Source organism: Macaca mulatta, chromosome X (genome assembly GCF_049350105.2).
Source record: "Macaca mulatta isolate MMU2019108-1 chromosome X, T2T-MMU8v2.0, whole genome shotgun sequence".
NCBI classification, from domain to species: Eukaryota; Metazoa; Chordata; class Mammalia; order Primates; family Cercopithecidae; genus Macaca; species Macaca mulatta.
In genome coordinates, this window is record NC_133426.1 from 76452636 (window position 1) to 76475969 (window position 23334).

At 39.7% G+C, this 23334-nt stretch overlaps 1 protein-coding gene across 4 annotated transcripts in view; it reads left to right on the top strand.

The window, feature by feature from the left end:
- EDA (ectodysplasin A) overlaps positions 1-23334 on the top strand; it is a 441701-nt gene that overhangs the window by 332291 nt on the left and 86076 nt on the right. For all 4 annotated transcript variants that reach the window (XM_028842414.2, XM_028842415.2, XM_028842416.2 and 1 more), the window contains exon 2: positions 13716-13821. In XM_028842414.2, coding sequence (XP_028698247.1) covers positions 13716-13821 — 106 coding nt within the window. The remainder of the gene's footprint in view (positions 1-13715; positions 13822-23334) is intronic.

Here is a 23334-nt window from a genome sequence, read left to right on the forward strand (position 1 = left end):
GTATCTGTTGTATTTTTTTACTTAAGATTACCATTATGCTTGCAAATAATATCTTATAACCATTTATTTTAAACTGATGACAACAATGATTACATATACAAACAAACTAACAAGCAAAGAGAAAACTAATAGAAACTCTACACTTTAACTTCATCCCCCCACTTTAAAACCTTCTTTTCTATTTATATCTTATTTTATTGTCTATGTCTTGAAAGGTTGCTGTAGTTATTATTTTTTATTGGTTCTTCATTTAGTCGCACACCAGAGTTACAATGTTATAATATTCTGTGTTTTCCTGTGTACTTACTATTACCAGTGAGTTTCATATGTGCAGGTGGTTATTTATTACTTATTAATGTTCTTTTCTTTCTGATCGAAGTACTCCCTTTAGCATTTTTTGTAGGACAGGCCTTGTGTTGAAATCCCTCACTTTTGTTTGTCTGGGAAAGTCTTTATTTCTCCTTCACGTTTGAAGGAGATCTTCACTGAATATAGTATTCTAGGGTAAAAGGTGTTTTTTTTTTTCCTTCAGCACTTTAAATATGTCATGCCACTCTCTTCTAGTCTGTAGGGTTTCCACTGAGAAGTCTGTTGCCAGATGTATAGAGCTCCATTGTTATGTTATTCGTTTTTTTTCTCTTGCTGCTCTCAGGATCCTTTCTTTATCCTTCACCTTTGGGAGTTTGATAATTAAATGCTATGAGGTAGTCTTTTTTGGGTTAAATCTGCTTGGTATTCTATAACCTTCTTATACTTGAATATGGATATCTTTCTCCAGGTTTGGGACATTCTCTGTTATCCCTTTGAAGAAAGTTTCTACCCTGATCTCTCTCTATCTCTTCTTTAAGGCAAATAACTCTTGTATTTGCCCTTTTGAGGCTATTTTCTAGATCCTGTAGGCATGCTTCATTTTTTGTATTCTTTTTTCTTTTGTCTCCTCTGACTGTGTATTTTCAAGTAGCCTGTTTTCAGGCTTACTAATTTTTGCTTCTGCTTGATCAATTCTGCTAGTAAGAGACTCTGATGCATTCTTCAGTATGCCAATTGCATTTTTCAGCTCCAGAATTTCTTCTTTATTCTTTTTGTTTCAATCTCTTTGTTAAATTTATCTGATAGGATTCTGAATTTCTTTTCTGTGTTAGCTTGGATTTCATTGAGCTTCCTCAAAACAGCTATGTTGAATTCTCTGAGAAGTCACATATCTCTTTTTCTCCAGGATTGGTCACCAATGCCTTATTTAGTTCATTTGGTAAGGTCTTGATGCTTGTGGATATTCATCAATGTCTGGGCATCGAACAGTTAGGTATTGACTAGTCTCCACAGTCTAGGTTTATTTGTACCCATCCTTCTTGGGAGAGCTTTCCAGGTATTTGAAGGGACTTGAGTGTTGTGATCTAAGTCTTTGGTCACTGCAGCTTTAGGGCCACCCCAAGCCCAATAATGCTGTGGCTCTTGCAGACTCATAGAGGTACCACCTAGATGGTCATGGGTAAGATCTGGGAGAATTCCCTAAATCACCATACAGAGACTCTTGCTCTCTTCCCTTACTTTCCCCCAAACAGAGTCTCTGTCTCTATGCTGAGCTGTCTGAGGCTAGGAGAGGGGTGACATAAGCACCACTGTGGCCACCACCACCTGGACTGTGCTGGATCAGACCCAAAGCCAGGATAGCACTGAGTCTCACCCCAGGCTGTGGTGACCACTGCCTGGCTACTGCCTATGTTCACTCAAGGCCCAAGGGCTCTACAATCAGCAGGTGGCAAATCTAGCCAAGCTTATGATATTCTCTTCAGGGTGGCAAGTCTCCCTGGCCCCAGACAGGTCCAACGATGCCATCCAGGAGCCAGGACATGGAGTCAGGAAGCATAGGAACCTACTTGGTGCTCTATTCTACTGTGGCTGAGCTGACACCCACAGTGCAAGACAAAGCCCTTCACACTCTTCCTTCCCCTTTCCTCAAGCAGAAGAGTCTCTCCCTGTGGCTACCACTGCCTCAGGCCCGTGGCGAGTACTACCTGGCTATTGCCAGTGTTCACTCAAGGCCCAAGAGTCTTTAGTCAGCTTGTGGTGAATGCTGCCAGGCCTGGGACTCTTCCTTCAGGGCAGTGGGCTCCCCTATGGCCCAGGACAGGTCCAGAAATGCCATCCAAGAGCCAAGGCCTAGAATTTGGGACCCCAAGAGCCCACTTGGTGCTCTACCCCACTGTGGCTGAGCTAGGACCTAAGCTGTAAAACAAAGTCCCTTTTACTCTTCCCTCTCCTTTTGTCAAGCAAGAGGATTCTCTCATAGCCACCACAGTTGGGAATGTACTGGGCCACACCTGAAGCCAGCACAGCTGAATCTCACACAAGGCCTGTGGTGAGTACTGCCTGGCTACCACTGCTGGTTTTTCAGGGGCCAAAGGCTCTTCAGTCAGCAGGTGATGGATTCTGTCAGGACTGGATCCTTCCCTTCATTGCAGCAGGTTCCCTTCTGACCCAGGGCGTGTCTAGAAATGTCATCCAGGAGCCAGGGCCTGGAACGGGAGCCTTAGGACTCTGCCTGGTACCCTATTCTACTGTGTCTGAGCTGGCATCCAACTTTCAAGACAAAGTCCTCTTTATTCTCCCCTCGCCTCTCCTCAAGAAAAGGGAAGGAATCTCTCCTGGAGTTCTGAGCTGCACTGCTTTTGGTTGAGGGAGGGGTGATGCAAGCACTCCCTTGGCCACCCCAGCTGATATATCACTAGATTGCATGCATTCCAAGCCACTGTCTCCAAACCCAGCACAGCACTAGGACTTGCCAAGGAATTGTTGTCCTTGCAGCCTAGACTGCCTTTCAAGTTTATTTAGAACCCCAAAGCACTTTAGCCTGCAGTGTTAGGGCTTGCCAGAACTTGGGTTCCAACCACTGGGATGGACAGTTCTCCTCTGGCTAGCACTGGTCTAATGTCCTTCGGTGGTTGCCAGCTGAGTTCTGCCCCAGGTTGCTTTCCGCTGTGACAGGGCAGCACTGAGTTTCAATGCAAAGTCACAGTCACTGTGTTCTCCCTCCCCAAAGTGCAGATTCTCTCTGTGCTTCATGGCCACTGTCTGGGGATGGGTGAGAGGTAGCATAGGTGGCTTAAGACTGTCTTTCCTACCCTTTTCAGTGCCTCTTTCCTTAATATGATATTAAAACTAGGTACCATGATCACTCATCTGATTTTTGGTTCTTATTTAGATGCTTTTTTGTATGAATTTTGTTCAGTTTGGTGTTCCTGCAAGGGGGATGATCACTGAAGGCTTTCATTTGGCCATCTTGCTCCACCTCCTCCACCTCTGTTTGTTTAATGTCATTTTAATGGGATCTTGGGAGATAGAGGGGCTAAAACTGTTTGGTTAGTCAGTTACCTTGATGCAGATGACTATATACTTGTTAAATTTTAAAGTTTATGGAGTTTCTGTGGATTTTTTGGAAAATATTTGTAATTAGGAGCAATCAGGTATGAACTGGACAAACCTACATTGTTTATCCATTTATAGAAATCAGAGGATTCGTTAGAGTTAAAGCTCTGTGAAAGAGATTAGTACAAAGCATTGAAATCTAATTCTCCATTGCTCCATGGAAAGATATCGTTAGTCCCTAATACTAACAATCAAACAATGAATATGCATAAAATTGACTCTAATGAATAGGGTATTTTGCTATACTTCATTTCATTTGTTTATATTTTATCCTAATTTCTTTTTGAGTGGGTTGCTCCATTGAGATACTATACAAAATATTCATGAGACAACACTTAACATACTTTCTTCACTCACTTTCATGGTCACAAACAAGAGTCGGGAATTTTCCTCTAAGAAAATGACATTTCCATAGACACCCTAATGCTGGATTCCAGTCAGTAGCCATATTGAAAAAAATTGTCTCTCAAGACATTTGTCTTTCAGTTTTACAGCCACTGAAATACTATTGGCCTGCCATGATGTCACATAATGAATTATTTTGTATTTATCCGAAGGGAGGCCCTGGAACACACTTGGACACATGAGGCACTAAAATGCCAAGCTAACAGAGAACAGCATCGCAGCTTTGGATTTGTCTAATCTCACAGTGGTCTTGCTGGTCTCGTAGTTTTCTTACCAGTCCTTTTATGCCCTTGGTGATTCTAGTGTTATAGTCTTTAAAATCCTGAATTTGTGTCCCAGGCCCTTTACTGTTTTTCCCAATTCTCAGGTTTGTTTCAGGCATTTATTACAGACTAAATCCTTGCGGATTAACCTGCCTGCCCCTAAGATACCTGTATCTTAAACTCTTCTTTGAATTCAATCTGCTGTGCTTATAGCCTATCCTTCTTGACCTTTTCCTCTGAAGTTACTTACTGATCTCTGAGATTCACTTTCTATACTCACATTCCTGTGAGCCAGTCCTGGATTAATGATCCACTGGCCACATATCTGCGTTCATATCCTTGTTATCTACCCAAGCCCATGAGTCTATTTGGACCATTGTTTCTAGTCTTTCTTTCATTATCTGAGCCCTAGTTATAACAGTTGAACTCTAGTCTACAATGTATTTCAATATCAATGTAAACTGAATATCACTCATCATTCCTTAAAATTTTTCCCACTACTTAATTTTTTTATAATATTTGGAACATTTTTGCCTTCTCAGAATCAATAGTCATCTGTTTCTTAATTTGCTTCTTACTTGTATCCTATTCCCCTCCCCCAAGTTCTGACTGTTGCAACTCTCTTTTCACTAACTACCTCACTTTTATCCTTCCTTCATATTTATCTTGAATGTTGTAGTCAGATGTGGCTTAGGGGTAGTTTATGTGGTTTAAGTCTCCATTGGCAGCAGAATGGATTTCGTAGAATGCTATTAATAGTGAAATTTTGGACAAGGAGAAAAAAAAATCCTAGTTTAAATGTATTTCTCAGGCAATGTCATTTTAGTCATAAACGCTACTCTAACTTGTGCTAATCCAACTTCATAAAGGTAAATTGCAACATCATTATCAAATGTTTAAGAGCCATTTAACAATTCACAATTAAGAGGTTGTGTTTCAGCTAATGTTTTCTGAATCCAGAGCTCATTTAATTTATAAACTCACAACTGATTGCCTTTAGTGATTTCCAGGTACTGCAAGTGGAAGAGTATGTTTTTCTCTTTATGTGCCAAAGCACCTTTCACTTTAGAAGTACGAGAAATTACAAAATAAATAAGCACACACTTCCAAGGGAAGGCAGTGTCATCCAGTATATATAGTTGCCCTTCCTTTTATTCAAAGATGTCACTACTGATCTCATCCACTCTCATGTGGAGCAAAGACTAAATCTTCAACCAAAAGTCCTTTCTATATGACGTACATACAAACCATTTTTTAATTTGTGTCTGCAGCTGCTACTTGTAGAGCCTGTCACTGTATGTATTTCTGTGTTTTACTTGTGGTCAGCTGAAAGCCTTTGCTCAAAAAGTTCAAAGAATCCATATTGTTGCATTCTAAGCTGGTCTCTGCTGCTGTTTTCCCCAGCAGCCCACAGCTATGTTAATGTTATTTGGAGCTATTCTTGAATTCATCCTTTAGAGTATTTCTTATGCCACGCCTGCTTGTGGTTATGCCATAAAGCTCACCATACCAAAGATGCTTGGGTTTCCTTCTGCCATTGTATCTCTACACATGTCAGCAAGGAACAGTGATTTAATGCTGATAGACCAGCTGACTTCCAGAATCTCAGTAGTAGTCATCCCCTCTTACCATTTTACATTAAGCATGACTCTGACTCTGACAATAAAACAGTTCACCAAGTAGATGTGATATCTGTGGTGGGTGTACATTTCAAAGTCATACAAAAGCTGGACCCAACTTATATTTTCCATTGATGAGGATCAATTCAGTAAGCTTTTAGTTTTTCAACTCTGTTCTGGATGTTAGAAATCAAGCTAAACCTAGGAAACAAAAAGTCAGGGCAGGGGTACATTTTCCCTCTTTGCATTAATAGTTATATGTGTCTAATAACTCATCTTTCTCCTTGATGTACATCTTAAATAGATTTCACCCTGTCCAGAGGACAAGTACACACTGGTTCTGGGCCCACAAATATACCTGCCATTGAGGAGCTTACTACCTATGGGGGAAGAAAAATTACAATTAAGATATATAAGGCATTATTTGATAAATGTGAGGCGATCTGTTCTGCCCCAAAATGGGATCTAAGAAAAGCCAGAGATTGAACTGGTCTGTAGTACAATTTCACACTGGTGCCATTCCATGGTAATCTTCCCAAGTAAAAATAGTTTTTTATTTTCCTTTCTACTTTGTAGTTACTTGCATTGTTGGGCAGTGATTTTTAAGTCAAACTGCCTAGGAAGCAAAATTCAGTGACTGCTTTTAGCTCTATGTGATGAAAAAATGTTGGTTGTGTTTTGATTCCACATTTAGCCTTACTCCATAATTTCAGTCATCCTCTGACATATCTACAAGACATGCCAATCCCTGGCACTCACATCAGAGATGTCCAAGATGCCAGTTTCATTTGGCATTTGGCCTGATTGCTGCCACCTCCACCCCCACCCCACTGGTGACAGCTCCCATGGGATGCTGTGATCAATGTTGAATGTCCTTGTTTGCTTACTCCCAGGAGTTGGCACACTCTGTTCAGCAACTAGCACATACTGTGCTTCTGTTGTTGTCACACTGTTTTTGAATCCTTACTACCTCCTATTGTGTAGTGCTATCACTGCTACAAAAAAACCAAAAAATTATTTGTATGTTGTTTGTCTATATATATTAAAAATAGTTTCTAGTTCAGTGCCTTCCATATGGTAAGTACTCAATGTTTATTCAGACAACACCACCCTGAATGACCTTCTCTAGACCTTTTGTTGATAATCAAAGGATGTCGAGTTAAGGGTTCTTATGATTAAAAGTGCGTTCAATGCCATCTTTTGTAATCATTTTATATCTATGACATATCCATCATGGATATGTACCAATGAGGCAACCCTATTTCACTCATTGGTGCCAGGATGCTCATATCTTGCAATAGTGAAATCAGAGGTTTTGTTGAATGTTTCAGGGCATAAATGGTTTAATTTATTTGAAGGTCCCAGCTGATTGCTCATGGCTGATGATAGCGATAGCAGTGCTTGCAATAAGAAACATAGATTTTATATTCAACAACATTGAAAGAGAAATCTGATTCGCTGATTTTACAGAGCCTGGTATGTACCTGCCTTCTCTTGAGGCACATGAAGTACCAATTTCATAAATACATTAACTCTGGGAATGATAGAAGAAAAGGTGAAAAACACTAGCTGTGCAATACCCCTATTTTACCCAGAAGAAAACAAAGGACTTTGTTTTTTCAGCCTAAAGGTAATGAACTGATAAATGAACAAGACAGCTGTTTCTCCAAGTTTAGTTCAAAGACTGGGTGCATCAGAATCCCCTAGTGAGCAAGTTGAAAAGTCAGATTCTAGGGTTCCACCTCAGATTGACTCTAAATTTGGGAAGGGAAAGGCCTAGGATTCTGCATTTGACACTCATGCCTAGTGATTCTGATGTACACTGAAGTTTGAGAACCACTGACCTATAGGATTCTCAGTCTTAGGATCCCTTTGATTTGATTCCTGCCAGTAGTGTATTGAATCCTTAGTGTACCTCTCCATGATGGATCTCAAAAACTAGGCTCAATTAGAGTAAAATATATATATATATTGGCTTTAGGGAATGAATTGGTGATAGTCTGCTCTCTGGTTTAAGTATGTCCCCTCCGAAATGCAGGTGTTGCCAATGTGGTGGTATTAAGAGGTGAGGCCTTTAAGAGCCAATTAGGTCATTATGGCTCCTACCTTGAGAATGGGATTAAGGTCGTTTTAAAAGAGGCTTTATGCAGTATTCAGCTCTCTCGCCCTTCTGCCTTCCATCATGTTCCTCCCCTCTGGAGGATGCAGCAACAGGATGCCATCTTGGAAGCAGAGAGTAGCCCCAACTTCATAATCAAACCTGTTGGCACCTTGATCTTGGAATTCCTAGCTCCTAGAACTGTGAGAAAATAAATTTCTCTTCTTTATAAGATACCGAATCTCAGGTATTTCGTTATAACAACATGAACAAAGACAATCTAATTATTCTTTCAACAGAGTGAGATTTATTAGGCCCTATTATGTGCCAGGCCCAGGGCTAGGCACTAGCTATACAAAAATGTCTGTGTGATCCCTTCCCTAAAGAGGCTTATGAGTAATTTTCTGCGAATTATCTAGTAAAATCAAGGACATTAGCCATGAAATAGAAAATGAATTAAATTTATTCTATGTCATGGTACCAAAAAAGTACCACATAATTTTGTGGGTTTACATATATATAAAAAATATGTTTGTAGAAGTGTCTGGAGAGTCACTAGCAATAATGGATGTATCTCTCATGTCTCACTGTTAATGAATTGTTTCCAGCTGAGATCCCTGTAATCTGCAGGTGCTGTTTACAATGTAATTTTACCATAGGAAACAAGGGTGTAATCACTTAATAAAGTGTAAAGAATTAGATTTCTTTTTCGCCTTGAGCAAAATGCCTGGCTGTGGCCAACATTCCTGATGCTTCCTCCCTTGTGCAATAGGAAAGCAATATTCTAAAAGTGAAGACTGTTTTGTTCATATCCTGCAACTTGCCTCTGGAGGCTATGCTGATGAATGCAAAACTCAAACTAGAATTTCAGACATTTTGTGTGAGCAGCCACTGACTTTCGTCTTTACCATTATACAGAGGATAGTTTTCCCTTCTACCTCTAACTGAGATGCAAAAAAGGGCCCTGCGAATAGGGACTCTCTCATTTTAAGCAGTGTTTTTGTGTTGTTTTCTTCTGGTTTTTATTGAAAAAATAGAAACTACGTGTATTAGTCCATTTTCATTCTGCTAATAAAGACATACCTAAGACTGGGCAATTTAAAAAAGAAAGAAGTTTAATTGGACTTACAGTTCCACGTGGCTGGGGAAGCCTCACAATCATGGGGGAAGGCAAGGAAGAGCAAGTCATGTCCTACGTGGATGGCAGCAGGCAAAGAGAGAGAGCTTGTGCAGGGGAAGTCCTCTTTTTAAAGCCATCAGATCTCACGAAACTTACTCACTTATTACGAGAACGGCAGGGAAAGACTTGCTACCATGATTCAGTTCCCTCCCACCAGGTCCCTCCCATAACACATGGGAATTAATCATGAGATCTGAGTGGGGACACAGCCAAACCATGTAACTGTGTTCAAAGCATTTTCATATACAGGCAGGCAGTTCTCTTCTAATGAACACTTGATTTATGAATGTCCCATATTCATCAACAACCTCTCTTGAGGGACTTTGAACTACTCTTCCTACTCATGGAAGGTGGAGTTGTTTCTGCTGTCTGCAGAAGTTTGTTTCTCCCTCAGCCCTCCTCTTCTGGGGGCTTGAGTTCTCACAAGCTCCTATTAGAACCTTAGAACAGTTAATACAAGAGTATCTTTTCCTACTGCCACCACTAGGACATAGGAAGGTGCTAGGGCCCCTGCCAGAACTCCCATAGGAGCTGAGCCCATGAGGGAGCACAACAAGTATGAGGGAATCTCTGGACTTATAGTTGGTAATGGCGGGGAGGTTCTTCATTTGCATTTCAAAAATCTATTTTCCTAGAAATAGCATTATGCTTAATAACCTACTCTTATAGAACTTGTGTATGATAGATTCACCTATCTAGACCACAGCCAGAAATCAAGTAGTAAACAAATGGCTTCTAAGCCACTAGAAAATATGCATCTTACTTATTGGAAAAGCCATTGAAAACCACACTCATTGCCTGTTTATTCTGTTTGTACATGAGTCTAATTAGTTTTAACTAAATGTCAAGCCTATAGCAAGTTATAAGTAGCAAATCTGAAGGGACTGGACAAGATGTTACAGGTAGGTAAAGTGAAATCTGATAGTTGAAGGCAAGGTAAAGGATAAAATAACATTAAAAATAAGTTTAAGCACTCAAAAACCAAGCACAATGAAACAGTACTTCACATCCACCAGAATGGGGGATATACTGACAGTACCAATTGTTGGTGAAGATGCAGAGCACTGGGACCCTTATATGTTGTTGGTGAGCATTTAAAATGGTACAGTCACTCTGGAAAATAGTTTGGCAGTTTCTTACAACAAATACCATGTAACCCAGAGGTTCTACTCCTAGGTGTTTACCCAAGAAACATGAAAACATAGGTCTACACAAAGACTTGTACATCAATGTTCATATGAGCTTTATTTATAATAGCCCCAAACTAGAAACAACCCAAATGTCTATCAATGGGAGAATTCATAGAAAAAATGTGATAGAGCCATACAGTGAAATACTGCTACTCAGCACTAAAAAGGAATGAACTAATGATACACGCAGCAACATGAATGAATCTCACTAACAGTATGTTGAATGAAAATTCATATTCATACATATGAAAAGTTATAATGGATGATTCTAATCTAGAACAGGAAAAATTAAGCTATTGTGATAGAAATCAGAACGGTAGTTGTCTCAGGGTCGGAGGCACTGGAGAATGACCGAAGGGCACAAGGAAAAATTTTAGGGGGTGATGGAAATCTTGATTTATCTTGATTTGGGTGGTAGTTACAAAAGCGTGTCCATTTGTCAAATCTCTTCAACCTGTATGCTTAAAATTTGTGCATTTTATTGGATGTAAATTATATATCAAATTTTTATAAGGTACAAAAATTTCAGAAGGGAAAAAATCCTTCAGAAGATCCCCCTGCTGCAGGATCTAAGTCTAAATTCCTCAACATGATAATCTGGCTCTTACTTAATACTCCTTGGCTTATTTCTCACCATTCTCTCTCCTTATTCCACTTATTCTAAGCTACTTATAGTTCCAAAAATTGTTATTCTTTCTTTTTCCTCTGAACCTTTAAGCACAGTGCTCCTTTTTCCTGGAATTCCTTTTCCATTTTCCATTTATCACTAAATCCTTGACATCCTTTAGGACTCACAGAGGTAGCACACCTCCTCCAAGACGACTTTTTCACTTTCAGTTTGTGTTAGATACTTCCCCTCTTGCTCCCAGAGAAGTTAAAGCTCCTCTCCATCAAAGCATGTATTGCTCTATCATGTAATTGTAATATTAAAAAACCCTCAAAACCATAGTGGACTGAGGTCATTTAACGTACAGGCAAATAGTCCTCCACATATTCAGTAAGCCCTGAATTAAATCACATATTATAAACTTATTTCTTTTTTATTGCATTATACTAGGCCCTATCATATACTTTAATATTCACAAACACTGAAGTAAATATTATTATTACTGGGGTCTTTGGGGGGTTTTTTAGTTTTTATTTTAAGTTCAGGGGTACATGTGCAAGATGTACAAGTTTGTTACATAGGTAAATGTGTATCCTGGGCGTTTATTATACAAATTATTTCATCACCCAGGTATTAAGCCTAGTATCCATTTGTTATTTTTCCTGATCCTCTCCATCCTCCCACTTTCCACCCTCCAATAGGCTCCAGTGCGTGTTGTCCCCACCATGTGTCCATGTGTTCCCATCATTTAGCTCCCACTTATAAGTGAAAACATGCCATATTTGGTTTTCTCTTCCTGCATTAGTTTGCTAAGGATAATGGCCTCCAGCTCCATCCATGTCCCTGCAAAGGACATGATCGTGTTCTTTTTTAATGGCTGCATAGCTGAAGTAAGTTTCAGCACTCAAAGTTATTAAGAAAACTCTTCTATCCAGGATGACTTGTAGAGTTGCAAATGATTGAGATTTTATTGTAAACAGCAATAAAATCTGTTGGTTTTATACTATTATTAGTACATTAGCTTATTTATATTGTGAGTTAAGTAACTTTCTGTGGGCTTATCGGGAAAACTAGCCAAACTTTATTATGTTGATTTTATGAGAAAATGCATTTTTACATTCCACTTAAGTGGCTCAAAAATACTACTCAGTTGAACCATGTGAAATTGTTGATTGATGTTCAACCATTTTTGAGAAAAATGGCAGTTTATTTTGAAATGCAATCCTGTTGACAAGATGGAAATTACCTACACATTGATTTATTAATTTTATATTTAATACATTCATGTATCCTTCAAGATGCTAATCCTACACCTTAAGGATATTGGGTAAATCACAGAATTTTGAAGAAAGTTTGTGTAGAATATTAGGACTTTCTTGGGTCCAACCCATTTTTTTCCACTTAATCAGAGATGGAGCAGACATGAGGACTCTGGAATTGTTTATTTTTTGAACTGATAATAGAATGCAAATGCAGATTCATTTGTTCTTTTTCAGGCCCCAAATTAACCATTCTATTTTGAAGATTAAGTTTAACAATAATAGTAGTAGCAAACATTTATTAAGTGCATACTACATGCTAAGTACTGTTCTAACTCTACAACTGTTTTATCTGCAAAGTACTATTATTATCCCTATTTACCGATGAGGAAACTAAAGCTTCAGTAATTTGTTCAAGGTTATACAGCTAGTAAGTGGCAGAGTTGGCATTAGAATCACTCAATCCTACTACCGTGTTTACTGTTTACCTGAAGCACATGGTTTTACCACAATAAAGCACCCATGCTAAAAGATTATGATTCAATTCAGCAAGTATATATTTAAGCTATGATCATTAGTGAAGCCAGACTCATTCACATATGAAACATATTATATTATTATAAGAGACCATTATAAGACAGTAAAGGACCAGGTACCAAAATTAGTTTTATAGACCACAAGTGCTGTAGGAATCTCAGAAGAGGAGAAAATAATTGGGTGCTTTGTCATGACTTAACTCCCAGAGCATTGACATGGTACCTCAGTATTGGATGCACAGCATTTTGGGAACAAACCAAAATTACATCATAAATAGGAATGCAGCAAAATCATGAATGTGTAATAATGAAGTCCAATGGGGAGTAGCAAACTCAAGGTTTTCTTTCTTTCTTTCTCTTTCTTTCTCTTTCTCTTTCTTTCTCTCTTTCTCTCTTTCTCTCTTTCTCTTTCTCTCTCTTTCTCTCTCTCTCTCTCTCTCTCTCTCTCTTTCTTTTCTTTCTTTTTTTTGACAGAGTTTTGCTCTTGTTGCCCAGGCTGGAGTGCAGTGGTGCGACCTCAGCTCACTGCAACCTCCGCCTGCTGGGTTCAGGTGATTCTCCTGCCTCAGCCTCCCCAATAACTGGGATTACAGGCACCCCCCACCACACCCAGCTAATTTTGTATTTTTAGTAGAGATGGGGTTTCACCATGTTGGTCAGGCTGGTTTCGAACTCCTGACCTCAGGTGATCCGACCACCTTGGCCTTCAAAAGTGCTGGGATTACAGGCATGAGCCACTGCTCCCAGCCAAATTCAAGGTTTGCTGTTCAATTTTCTGTGCAACTCAAATTCTGAGTGGGCATCCTCAGTATGTGTGGGAAGTTAGAAGTTTGTGGCTGGGCTCTCTGAATCCCAGAAATATATGAAGAAATGGGACCTGATGGATTACTTATTAGATATTCAGGGTGGAAGAAACGGGATTCAGAAATTAACCAAAATTTCATGCCTACATGATTAGAATAATAATGGTATCAAAAATAAAATGGTTTGTACAGTGGAGGGGAAGATGGGCTCAGGCTTTAGACACATCAAACTTAAGGTACAGGTAGACTGTCTATGGAAAGCTGGTTTTTTATGTTGGCTATGACTGAATGAGGTCAACCTTTGACTAATGTACTTGTAATTTTTACAGATGGCCCTATTGAATTTCTTCTTCCCTGACGAAAGGCCATACTCTGAAGAAGAAAGTAGGCGTGTTCGCCGCAATAAAAGAAGCAAAAGCAATGAAGGAGCAGATGGTAAGTCTATTCAGCTGATCCTTTATCATTTCTGAATTATCTGTTAGTAAAAGTATCCTTTTAAGAACTACCTTCTCCGTAGGGCACAGTGACTCTTGCCTGTAATCCTAGCACTTTGGGAGGCCCAGGGGGGCGAATCACTTGAGGTGAGGAATTCAAAACCAGCCTGACCAACATGGTGAAACCCTGTATCTACTAAAAATACAAGAAAAAAATTAGCTGGGCCTGGCTCCAGCTACTTGGGAGGCTGAGGAAGGAGAATCGCTTGACACTGGGAGGTAGAGGTTGCAGTGAGCTGAGATTGCGCCACTGCACTCCAACCTGGGTGGCAGAGTGAGACTCCATCTCAAAAAAAAAAAAAAAAAAACCTACCTTTTCAAGTGTGCTTTATGATATTATATACTCTCCGTAGACCCAAGGTCATAGACTATTTCTGCAGCCTAACCTAACAATCAGTTCTTTAACATAGAACTAACTATACAAGGATCCTCCCTCCTCCAACTCCAGATACCTTCAGTCCTTTCTCAGTATGTCTGAGAGCCAATGGTAGCATTTGTATCTCTCAAGATCACCCTCTGTAAGGACCTCATCTCTCCCGGAGATGTCCTACACCTATTAAGGTCACCAGGAGGATTTGGTCCTATTCTTGGAATTGACAGTGTTGTACCCTGCTAGCACTTACATGATGTGCTAATTCCAATGATAATTTTGTCAATGTTGGTATCCACTACCATGCCCAAATCTGAACTAGACCTTCTAGAACTAGTTTATAAGTTTCTTGTGGGCAGAGATTTCATTTCTCTTTGTATAATCCTAGAATCTAGCCTACTATCTGGAACATTGTTGGTGTTTGTTATGTAAGTTGATGATGTTGACTGCCCCTTCAGCTAGGCAGTGATGTATCAATGGAAACCATCCCTGTTCTGGGTGTAATAGCTTTGAATTAACTAGCAATGCATTCTGTGGGGCATAACAAAATGTTGAACTAGCTCCTGGGCAGGGTCTTTGAATTGCTCTGATATTTCAGCATCACTCTGTCAATTGACATAATGCTACCCCCTTGGGCACAGGGGTTTGTAGAATACATAGCTCTGGGCTGCTGCAGAGGCATCTGGATTCAAAGACAGTATGTGTCTGGCTACATCTGCCAATAATATGTGTCTGGAGGGTTACAAAGCAATATGACTTTATACAGATAAAAATGAAATTTTTAAACTGACATTTGTTGATGTGAGTAAGGGCCAATGATGGAAGCAGTTTTAGAAGGCAGGAGCTATTAAAGAGATGGAGCCAGGACTTTGTCAGTAGGGGCAAGAAGAAGTATAAATGGCTGAAATCTGAGAAAGAGCTCAGAACAAGGACCCCATAAGAATACAAAAAGAAAAAAAGAGAGCAGTAAGATAGGGTTTTCTAGTCAGTGGAGATGGCAACAGCATTGAGCCTTTGAATGGAGAACTGGACCACTGGGACCATTCTCTAGAGCCGTCATTTTACATACAATTGATGACCAATTCAAGCCTAAGAAATGCAGTCCATGAAGTAAAAGTTATCCATTATTCACCTACTACTTGTAGCCAGTTTCCTAGAAGTCTTCTGGCTATGTGGAAGCAGGGAGCTGAGAAGCATAGTCCCTTTCCTCTCCTAATCATCTCACCCTCTGATACATGTAAGTCTCTCCACCTTTGGCTTTTCCCTTGAGGCTGCTCCCACAGCCATCAAACTTTTCATAATCCCTGGTTGCGAAGGAAGAGAGGAGACAGGTGGTAAGAGCAATATCACCTTCTATAGTGAGCGTGGTCTTCCCTCCCTGTCTGAGTGGAAAGTCTTATGGCTTCTAAGGTTTACCTCTTCATCTAACCTCCCAAGTTTTCTCTTAAAGAAGGTAATTTCCTCCTTTCCCCAAAACTGCTTTATCCAAATCCGGCTACCAACATCTCCGATACTGGTCTTCTTAGAGTGTTTATTCTTTCCTGATACAAAACAGTTTTCTCTCTGGTCAAGGTCAAAGCCTCTCTTATTAATTTTTAGCACTTCTTATCTACTTCCCTCCTGATCTGATACTCTAGTCAGTCACTAGACTCTAGTCTATTGATGCCAATGCCAAGTTTCTCATGCAATCCAGGCATTTTTCTTTAATCAGTATAGCTTGGAGGAATCTAAGAGTCCCTTAAAGTTAGGAGTAGAAAATGCCTGGGGGTCCTTGAATTTTATTAGATTTCCAACTTTTCACCTAGTGGTCTGGAGAACCATTTCTTTAGATGTGGCATGTGCGCCAATGAGTTAAAGAGTGATAAGTCAATCCAAATCTCCTTTTCCTTTGAACCATTCTTGTTACTCTGCTGAGTGTATACTATATTTATTCAATACACTCATCAAATATTTACTAAGTAAATACAGCAGCTTATATAATACTTGAATAAACATTCAATAAGGATATGTTTTTAATATCCCCACTGCCTAGAAACAAACTTGGCACCTAGTAGACCCTCAATAAATATTTCCTGTTGCCCTCAAAGTGATTTACTTCCAGCATAAAGAGACAATAAAGTTGGTTAAATTTGACAAGTGGTATGAAGAAAAATATAGCCGAGCAACAGGGAGAGACAGTGATGGGGTATGCTGTAAGGTGATCAAGGAAGGTGTCTCTGATAAGGGAACAGTTGGGAAGAAACCTGAATGAAATGAAGTAAGAGCTATGCAAATGTCTGGGGAAAAAAGAAACAAAATTCAAAGGCTCTGAAGCAGAAGAATGTTTGGTATGTTCCAGAAAGATCAGTGTGGCTGGGAGCAGAGTAAGAAGAGGAAGAGGGAAGGAGATGAGGTCAGAAAGCAAAATCCAATCTAGAGCCTTGTTGGTCAAGGTAAGGACTCTGGCTTTTATTCTGCATGAGATGGAGGACCATTGGAGGATTTTGAGCAGAGGAATGACAGGATCTGATGTATGTTTTAACAGCATTCCTCTGGCTGCTGTATTGAAAATAGGTGCAGGAAGAAAGGATACAAGCAGGAAGAATCTTTAGGAGAGTATTACCATAATCCAGGCAAGAGATGATGGTGGCTTAGACCAGGATAGAAGCAGTGTGGGTAGGGAGAAGTGGTCAGATTCTAGAGAGATTTTGAAGGAATGGCTGAAGGATTTTCAGATTGATTAGATAAGAGATATGACAGACAGAGAAGAGGCATCAGTGACCCCAAGGTTTTGGACTTAAGGAACTAAACAAGTAGAATTGTCATTTCTGAGATGGGGAAGAAAAGGGGAGACATGTGTAAAGGAATATGGGGAGAGTTTAGTTAGGCTTGTTAAATTTGAGGTAGCTATTAGACAGCCAAGTGGATATATAAGTCTACACTATACATCACTGTGTATCATGACAATGAGATATCTCTCTTTTGTACAAATAAAGGACTTCTCATTGAAGAAGCAAGTCAGTCTGGAAACTGCTCTGAACAGATAAGAGGTAGGATGGGATAGGTAAGTCATATTGGGGTGAGTTAAGGCCAAAAAAAATCTATGCCAAGAGATTTTTTTTTAAATCTTATCAGGTGTTGATTCTAAATTCACAAATTACTTGATATATTATAATAAAAATTTAGCTATCTAAGCTCAGGTTTGCCTCACAAGTGTCAAAGAACAAGTCATTTACCTTGAAGAGTTAAGAACATGGCAGAAGTTCATGACCAGCCTGGGCAACATGGTGAAACCCCGTCTCTACCAAAAATACATAAAAATAAATAAGTAATGGGTCACCGTGGCACACACCTGTGTCCCAGCTACTCCAGAGGCTGAGGTGGGAGAATTGCTTGAGCCCAAGAGGCAGAGGTTGCAGTGAGCCAAGATCGTGCCACTGCACTTCAGCCTAGGCAACAGAGTGAGACTCCGTCAAAAAGGAAGAAGAAAGTCTAGACCCAACTTCATTTGTTTGGTCATTCATCATTTAACAAATGCTTTTTACAGGTGCCCGCCACGACACCCAGCTAATTTTTGTATTTTTAGTAGAGACTGGGTTTCACTATGTTGGCCAGGCTGGTCTCGAATTTCTGACGTTGAGTGATCCGCCTACCTCAGCCTCCCAAAGTGCTGGGATTACAGGCGTAAGCCACTGCACCCAGCCTAGACTTTCTTTCTAGGAACTATAGATATTAAGCTTAATGATCTCCACAAATCGCTGTGGGAGAAAAATATTTTAATAAATAGTTCATTAACTCTTGGAAAAGGAAGGGATGTAGTGATCCTTAGGAGCCTGCATAGGTTTACCAAGAATAAATCAGGCTGCAGAAGCCTATTCTCCTCTTTTCATCAGACTATTAAACTAGTTGATTAGAGGCATAGCATATGCATAGTCTATCTTGCCTTTTAAAAAGAAAGTCAGTGGCAATATCCAGGGTATATACAATCTTTCTGACTCACCATTCAAGAATGACTAGGCTCATCTCAGTTTCTCCATTCAAATTACTTTATAAATGAAGGCATTGGCTAGCTAAGCAGGAGTCCCAAACACACGGTTAGTTTCAACTCTTAGAAAAGAAGTGAATTTCGTTTTCTTTACTACATTTCTTCCTTGAATTCACTGACTTGAGTTGGCCGGAAGTATTTCAGATCATTTAAGTTTATTTGTACTAATTATTTGAGGCCTTTGGTGGTGGTTGTTCTTCAAAGAAAGTATGATACTTTCATTGTGGGTATTGAGTCACAACAGTTCTAGAAATCTGTGCCAGGATTTCCTGCTGTGTCTTATCTTTGTGATGTGTTTCTGAAGTAATAATAGCTCCAGGTGGCTTGTTTGGTCATCTCTTGCACAGCACTCCAGAAATCCACAGAACTTTATTTTCTAGTTAGAATGAAATGTAGAATGTATTTGGGAGGTCAGAGGCCTTAGAATCAGGTAAAATGGATCCAGAATTCCCAAGGAGGTAGTTTCCATATTTCACAAATATTATTGTAAAAACACCTGTTCTCTTCCGAAAGGAGAGTTTTCAGGAGTTAATAAAAATCTTAATATCTCTCCACACCCGCCTGCCTTCCATGTTTCTGTCCTGGTAAGAGAATGAAAGTGCAGCATGGTGTAATAGAAAAGGTACGAGACTGAGCTGCAGTTTCTTGATCCCAATCTTGATGTCACTGCCACCTTACCAGCCATGTGATCTTGGAGAAGTCACATACCTCTAAGCTTCAATTTTCTTGTCCTTAAAATGGGGATAATTAGCCCTGCTTACCTCATAGAGTTGTTATATTTATCAAAAGTGTTAATATCTGCAAAAGTACCTCCTTTTTATTTTATTTTATTTTTGAGAGGGAATCTCGCTCTGTCACCCAGGCTGGAGTGCAGTGGCACGATCTCAGCTCACTGCAGTCTCCGCCTCCTGGGTTCAAGCAATTCTCCTGCCTCAGCCTCCCAAGTAGCTGGGATTACAGGCACCAGCCACCACACCTGGCTAACTTTTATATTTTAGTAGAGACAGGGTTTCACCTTGTTGGCCAGGCTGATCTCGAACTCCTGACTTCAAGTGATCCACACTCCTCAGCCTCCCAAAGTGCTGGGATTACAGGCATGAGCCACTGCACCTGGCCTGCAAAGATACTTCGAAAATTATTAAGTGCTATTACTATGCTCTCTCTGGAAAATGAACATACTAGTATGGTCTGCCAGGCATTTGGGGCATTCACCTTCCCTAATTTATGGACAACAATTATAATTTCTTCAAAAATGCTCTCTATCAGCCAAATTGCCCATTTTTGTTCTCACTCATGCTATCCAGGCCCATAGGAAGAAGACTCCAAGCCTCACACTATGGCCTACCTCATCACAGCAAATGATCACATCTGTACATTGCTCTGTGGCACTATCTCACTCTGGCTGGCTGGCTGTATATATGTAACCCTTTTTGTTAGTATCCCTTAGAAATTTCTCTTCCTTGTAGTTTACTTTTGGACATATCAAAAAACTTAATATTCTTTTCTACTATTATCAAAGAGCAGAGGGAAAAACAAGATTGGAATATATCCTCTGTACTTCAATTTTTAAAAATAATCATGGAATGGGGCATAGCTACTATTAAATTGATACAGATGAACATGAGAGTCTATGATGTCAAAGAAAACAGACTTTCTGCCTGTACAAATGTTAGCTAGAATTAAGAATTGCCCTCATTTTAGTATTGCTCTTGTATTTATTGCTTTCAGAGAGCCATTACTGTGGATTATCAAATGAGAGAGTAAAATCATTTTGAGAGCTGATGGAGTTTCAGGGGCTTGTTCACAAGACAAAAGTAAAGCTTTTGAAGGCTTACCATGTGTGTGGACTCAAAGAGGATCGTTGATTTCAGATATAGAATCCCCAAGGTTGCCTGCTGGTAGTGGATGCCAACAGCTGAAGTGCCCACAGCAGAACACTCTGGAGAGTGGCTTTATATCAAATAAGACATTAAGTAAGCTAAAATATCTTAGCTTGCTCATACTCCAGAATATCCTTTAAAGCTGTATTTTCATTGATGGAACTAGCCCTGCAGTAAATGTTCTCAACAGGCCATCACCACTAACACTTGGTTAACAAGCATTTTTAGAAAACCAACTACTTGTAAGACATTGTACCAGGTTCTGTAATTGGTATAGCTGCCAAACTCCTGTACTTAGTATGTAAGGCCTAAATTGAACTGGGTATAGAGGTTAAAGATTAAGATGCTTAAAATGTTTGTGGGATTTTTTAAATTACAAAAATAATACATATATTATAACAAATATGAGCAATACAGAATGAGGAAAGGTATAATGTGAACATGCCCTCCCTACTCCCTGCCCTGCTACAATAGTACTTATAAAGTTAAGACATCTTTGAGGAATATCTCACTTGCCTAAAGGAGGTGACAGGCCCACCTGACCTGATGTTCTCTAAAGGTCCTTCCTGTCTACTCAGTCTCTCTAAAGTTCCTTCTAGTTATTTTTTTCTCAATATTAGGGAAATTGGTGAACTCTAAGCCAGGAGATCTAGATTCTAATTCCAGCTCTGCCATTAGTAGTTATAGTGGCAGGATGACCTTAGGAAAGTCTTACTTCACTTCTCTGATCTTAGTTTATTCTAAATGGTTAAACTAGAATCAGTGATTCTCAAGTGGAGTGTAAGAGATCCAAAAGCATATAAGGAGTTTTTTCGAAGCATGCATACTCCTGGGAATTTTGACCACTCTACACCCCATTAAGAAAACTATACTGAGGAAGGTACTATTACTGATGAGAGCATATAATGTCCTTCAGATATATTAGAATAAGAAAAGATGTTGAACTACTAGAATAGATGGTTGAATTGTTTCCTGCCAACTCTAATATAACTTGTTACTAACTATTCCTGACTTCTATAATATAATGATAACAGCTAGGCTAGTTTTAGCCAATCAGATGATGTCTAGATGATTAAATACTAAGGGTTTCAATTTGGATGGTCAATGAGCCTTTTCATTAGCATCGCTGAGAATGCTCAATAAGGATTAAGTGCAAGCAAATGGTTTCATGAAGTGAAGGCTAAGAAGGTTAATCTGTTGGCTGAGTGGTGAACTGCTAGCTCACTTCTGTATGGCTCCTCAAAATATCACAGGCAGATATAGATGTGTGGTCAGAAGGCACCTGTTGGCTCTGTAGTGTATTACTTACACAACCCTGCCTTACTCTAGATTCTACTCCTTGACCTGTAGGGCCTCTTCAGTCTCAAAGATAAGGAACTACTACAGCTTCCTTTTTAAAAAAAAAAAAAACTCATTCATTCAGTAAATGTTTAAGTACCAAACTAGTTGTTAAATCAATGTTTCTTGATCATCCTTCCAGACACTAGGGGCACAGTAGTGAACAAGATAAGACCCTACCCTAATCAAACTCACAGTGGATGATTTCAGTACAGTGTAGTGAGTCATATAATGGGGCAAGCAGAGGGTGCTATGGGACACATTGGCACCTGATCTAGACTTGGGAGGACAGGGAATGTCTCCTAATAAGTGTAACATCTGAGCTGCAAACTGATGGATGCTATAGTTAGCCAAATGAAGATTTGAGGGAAGTGTGCACCAGGCAGAGAGAATATACATGTTAGAAGGCTTAGAGTAAAGAGGGAGCATGGCTCATTTAAGGAACTGAAAGAAGTTTGTAAGGTTGTAGTGTAAAGATCTAAAGGGAAAATGATAATAAATGAGCTGGCCAAGAGGGGTCAAATCACGCAGAGCTTTGGAATCCATTTTATGGAATTTAGAAACTATCCTAAAGACAATGGGGAAGTGCAGGATCAATGTCAAGAATAGATTATATGGCAAATATCTTCAAATGCTAAACACACATACTGTAATCCAGCAATTCCACTTCTATTTATAGATATACTGACACACTGGAAGTCATTTATCAATGAAGATATTCTTTGCTGTACTATTTATAATAGCAGAGAATTGGAAATATCCATTATTTAGGAACTCATTAAATATGATAAATCTGTAACTGGTCATCATGGTTGCTCTGAGGAAGAAAACTGAGTGTTTGGGGCTGAGGTGGGGAGGGAGTTGACTAGTTGAACATGTGCATGTTCTACAAATTTAAAATAAACAGATAAAATTTAATTTTAAAAATAGTCTGGACACGGTGGCTTACACCTGTAATCCCAGCACTTTGGGAGGCCAAGGTGGGAGGATGGCTTGAGGCCAGGAATTTGAAACCAGTCTGGACAACATAGTGAGACTGCATCTCTACAAATTTTTTTTTTTTAATTAGCGAATTGTGGTGGCATGAACCTGTAGTCCCAGCTACATGGGAGGCTACGGTGGGAGGATTGCTTGAGCCCAGGAGTTCAAGGCTGCAGTGAGCTGTGATTGAGCCTCTGCACTCTAGCCTGGGTGACAGTACAAGACTGTGTCTCAAAAACAATAACAATTAAAAAATAAAAATAAATAAAAGGGGCATGATATGCCATTTTCTACTCATTACCTAAATACATTAGCAACAATTTTATAATACATTAACATCCTATTATAATTAGGAGGTGGAAAAACTCATATATTGCTGGAAAGAATGTAAATTGTTACAACCATTTTGGATCTTAATCTCTCTAGTAAAGTTAAACATTAGGATACCTGTGATCCAGCATTCGCTGTCTTGGGAATCTATCCTACAAAAATGAGAATTCACCTGGGTGCAGTGGCTCATGCCTGTAATCCCAACACTTTGGGAGGCCGAGGCAGGTGGATCACCTGAGGTCAGGAGTTCAAGACCAGCCTGGCTAACATGGTGAAACCCCGCCTCTACTAAAATGCAAAAATTAGCCGGGTGTGGTGGCATGGCCTGTAATCCCAGCTACTAGGGAGGCTGAGGCAGGAGAATTGCTTGTACCCGTGAGGTGGGGGTTGCAGTGAGCCGAGATTGCACCACTGCAGCCTGGGCGAAAGAGCGAGACTCAATCTCAAAAAAAAAAAATAATTGAGAATTCTAGTATATAGGTCATACATAAAAGGGTATTTATTATATCAGTGTTTTGTTGCCAAAAGGAG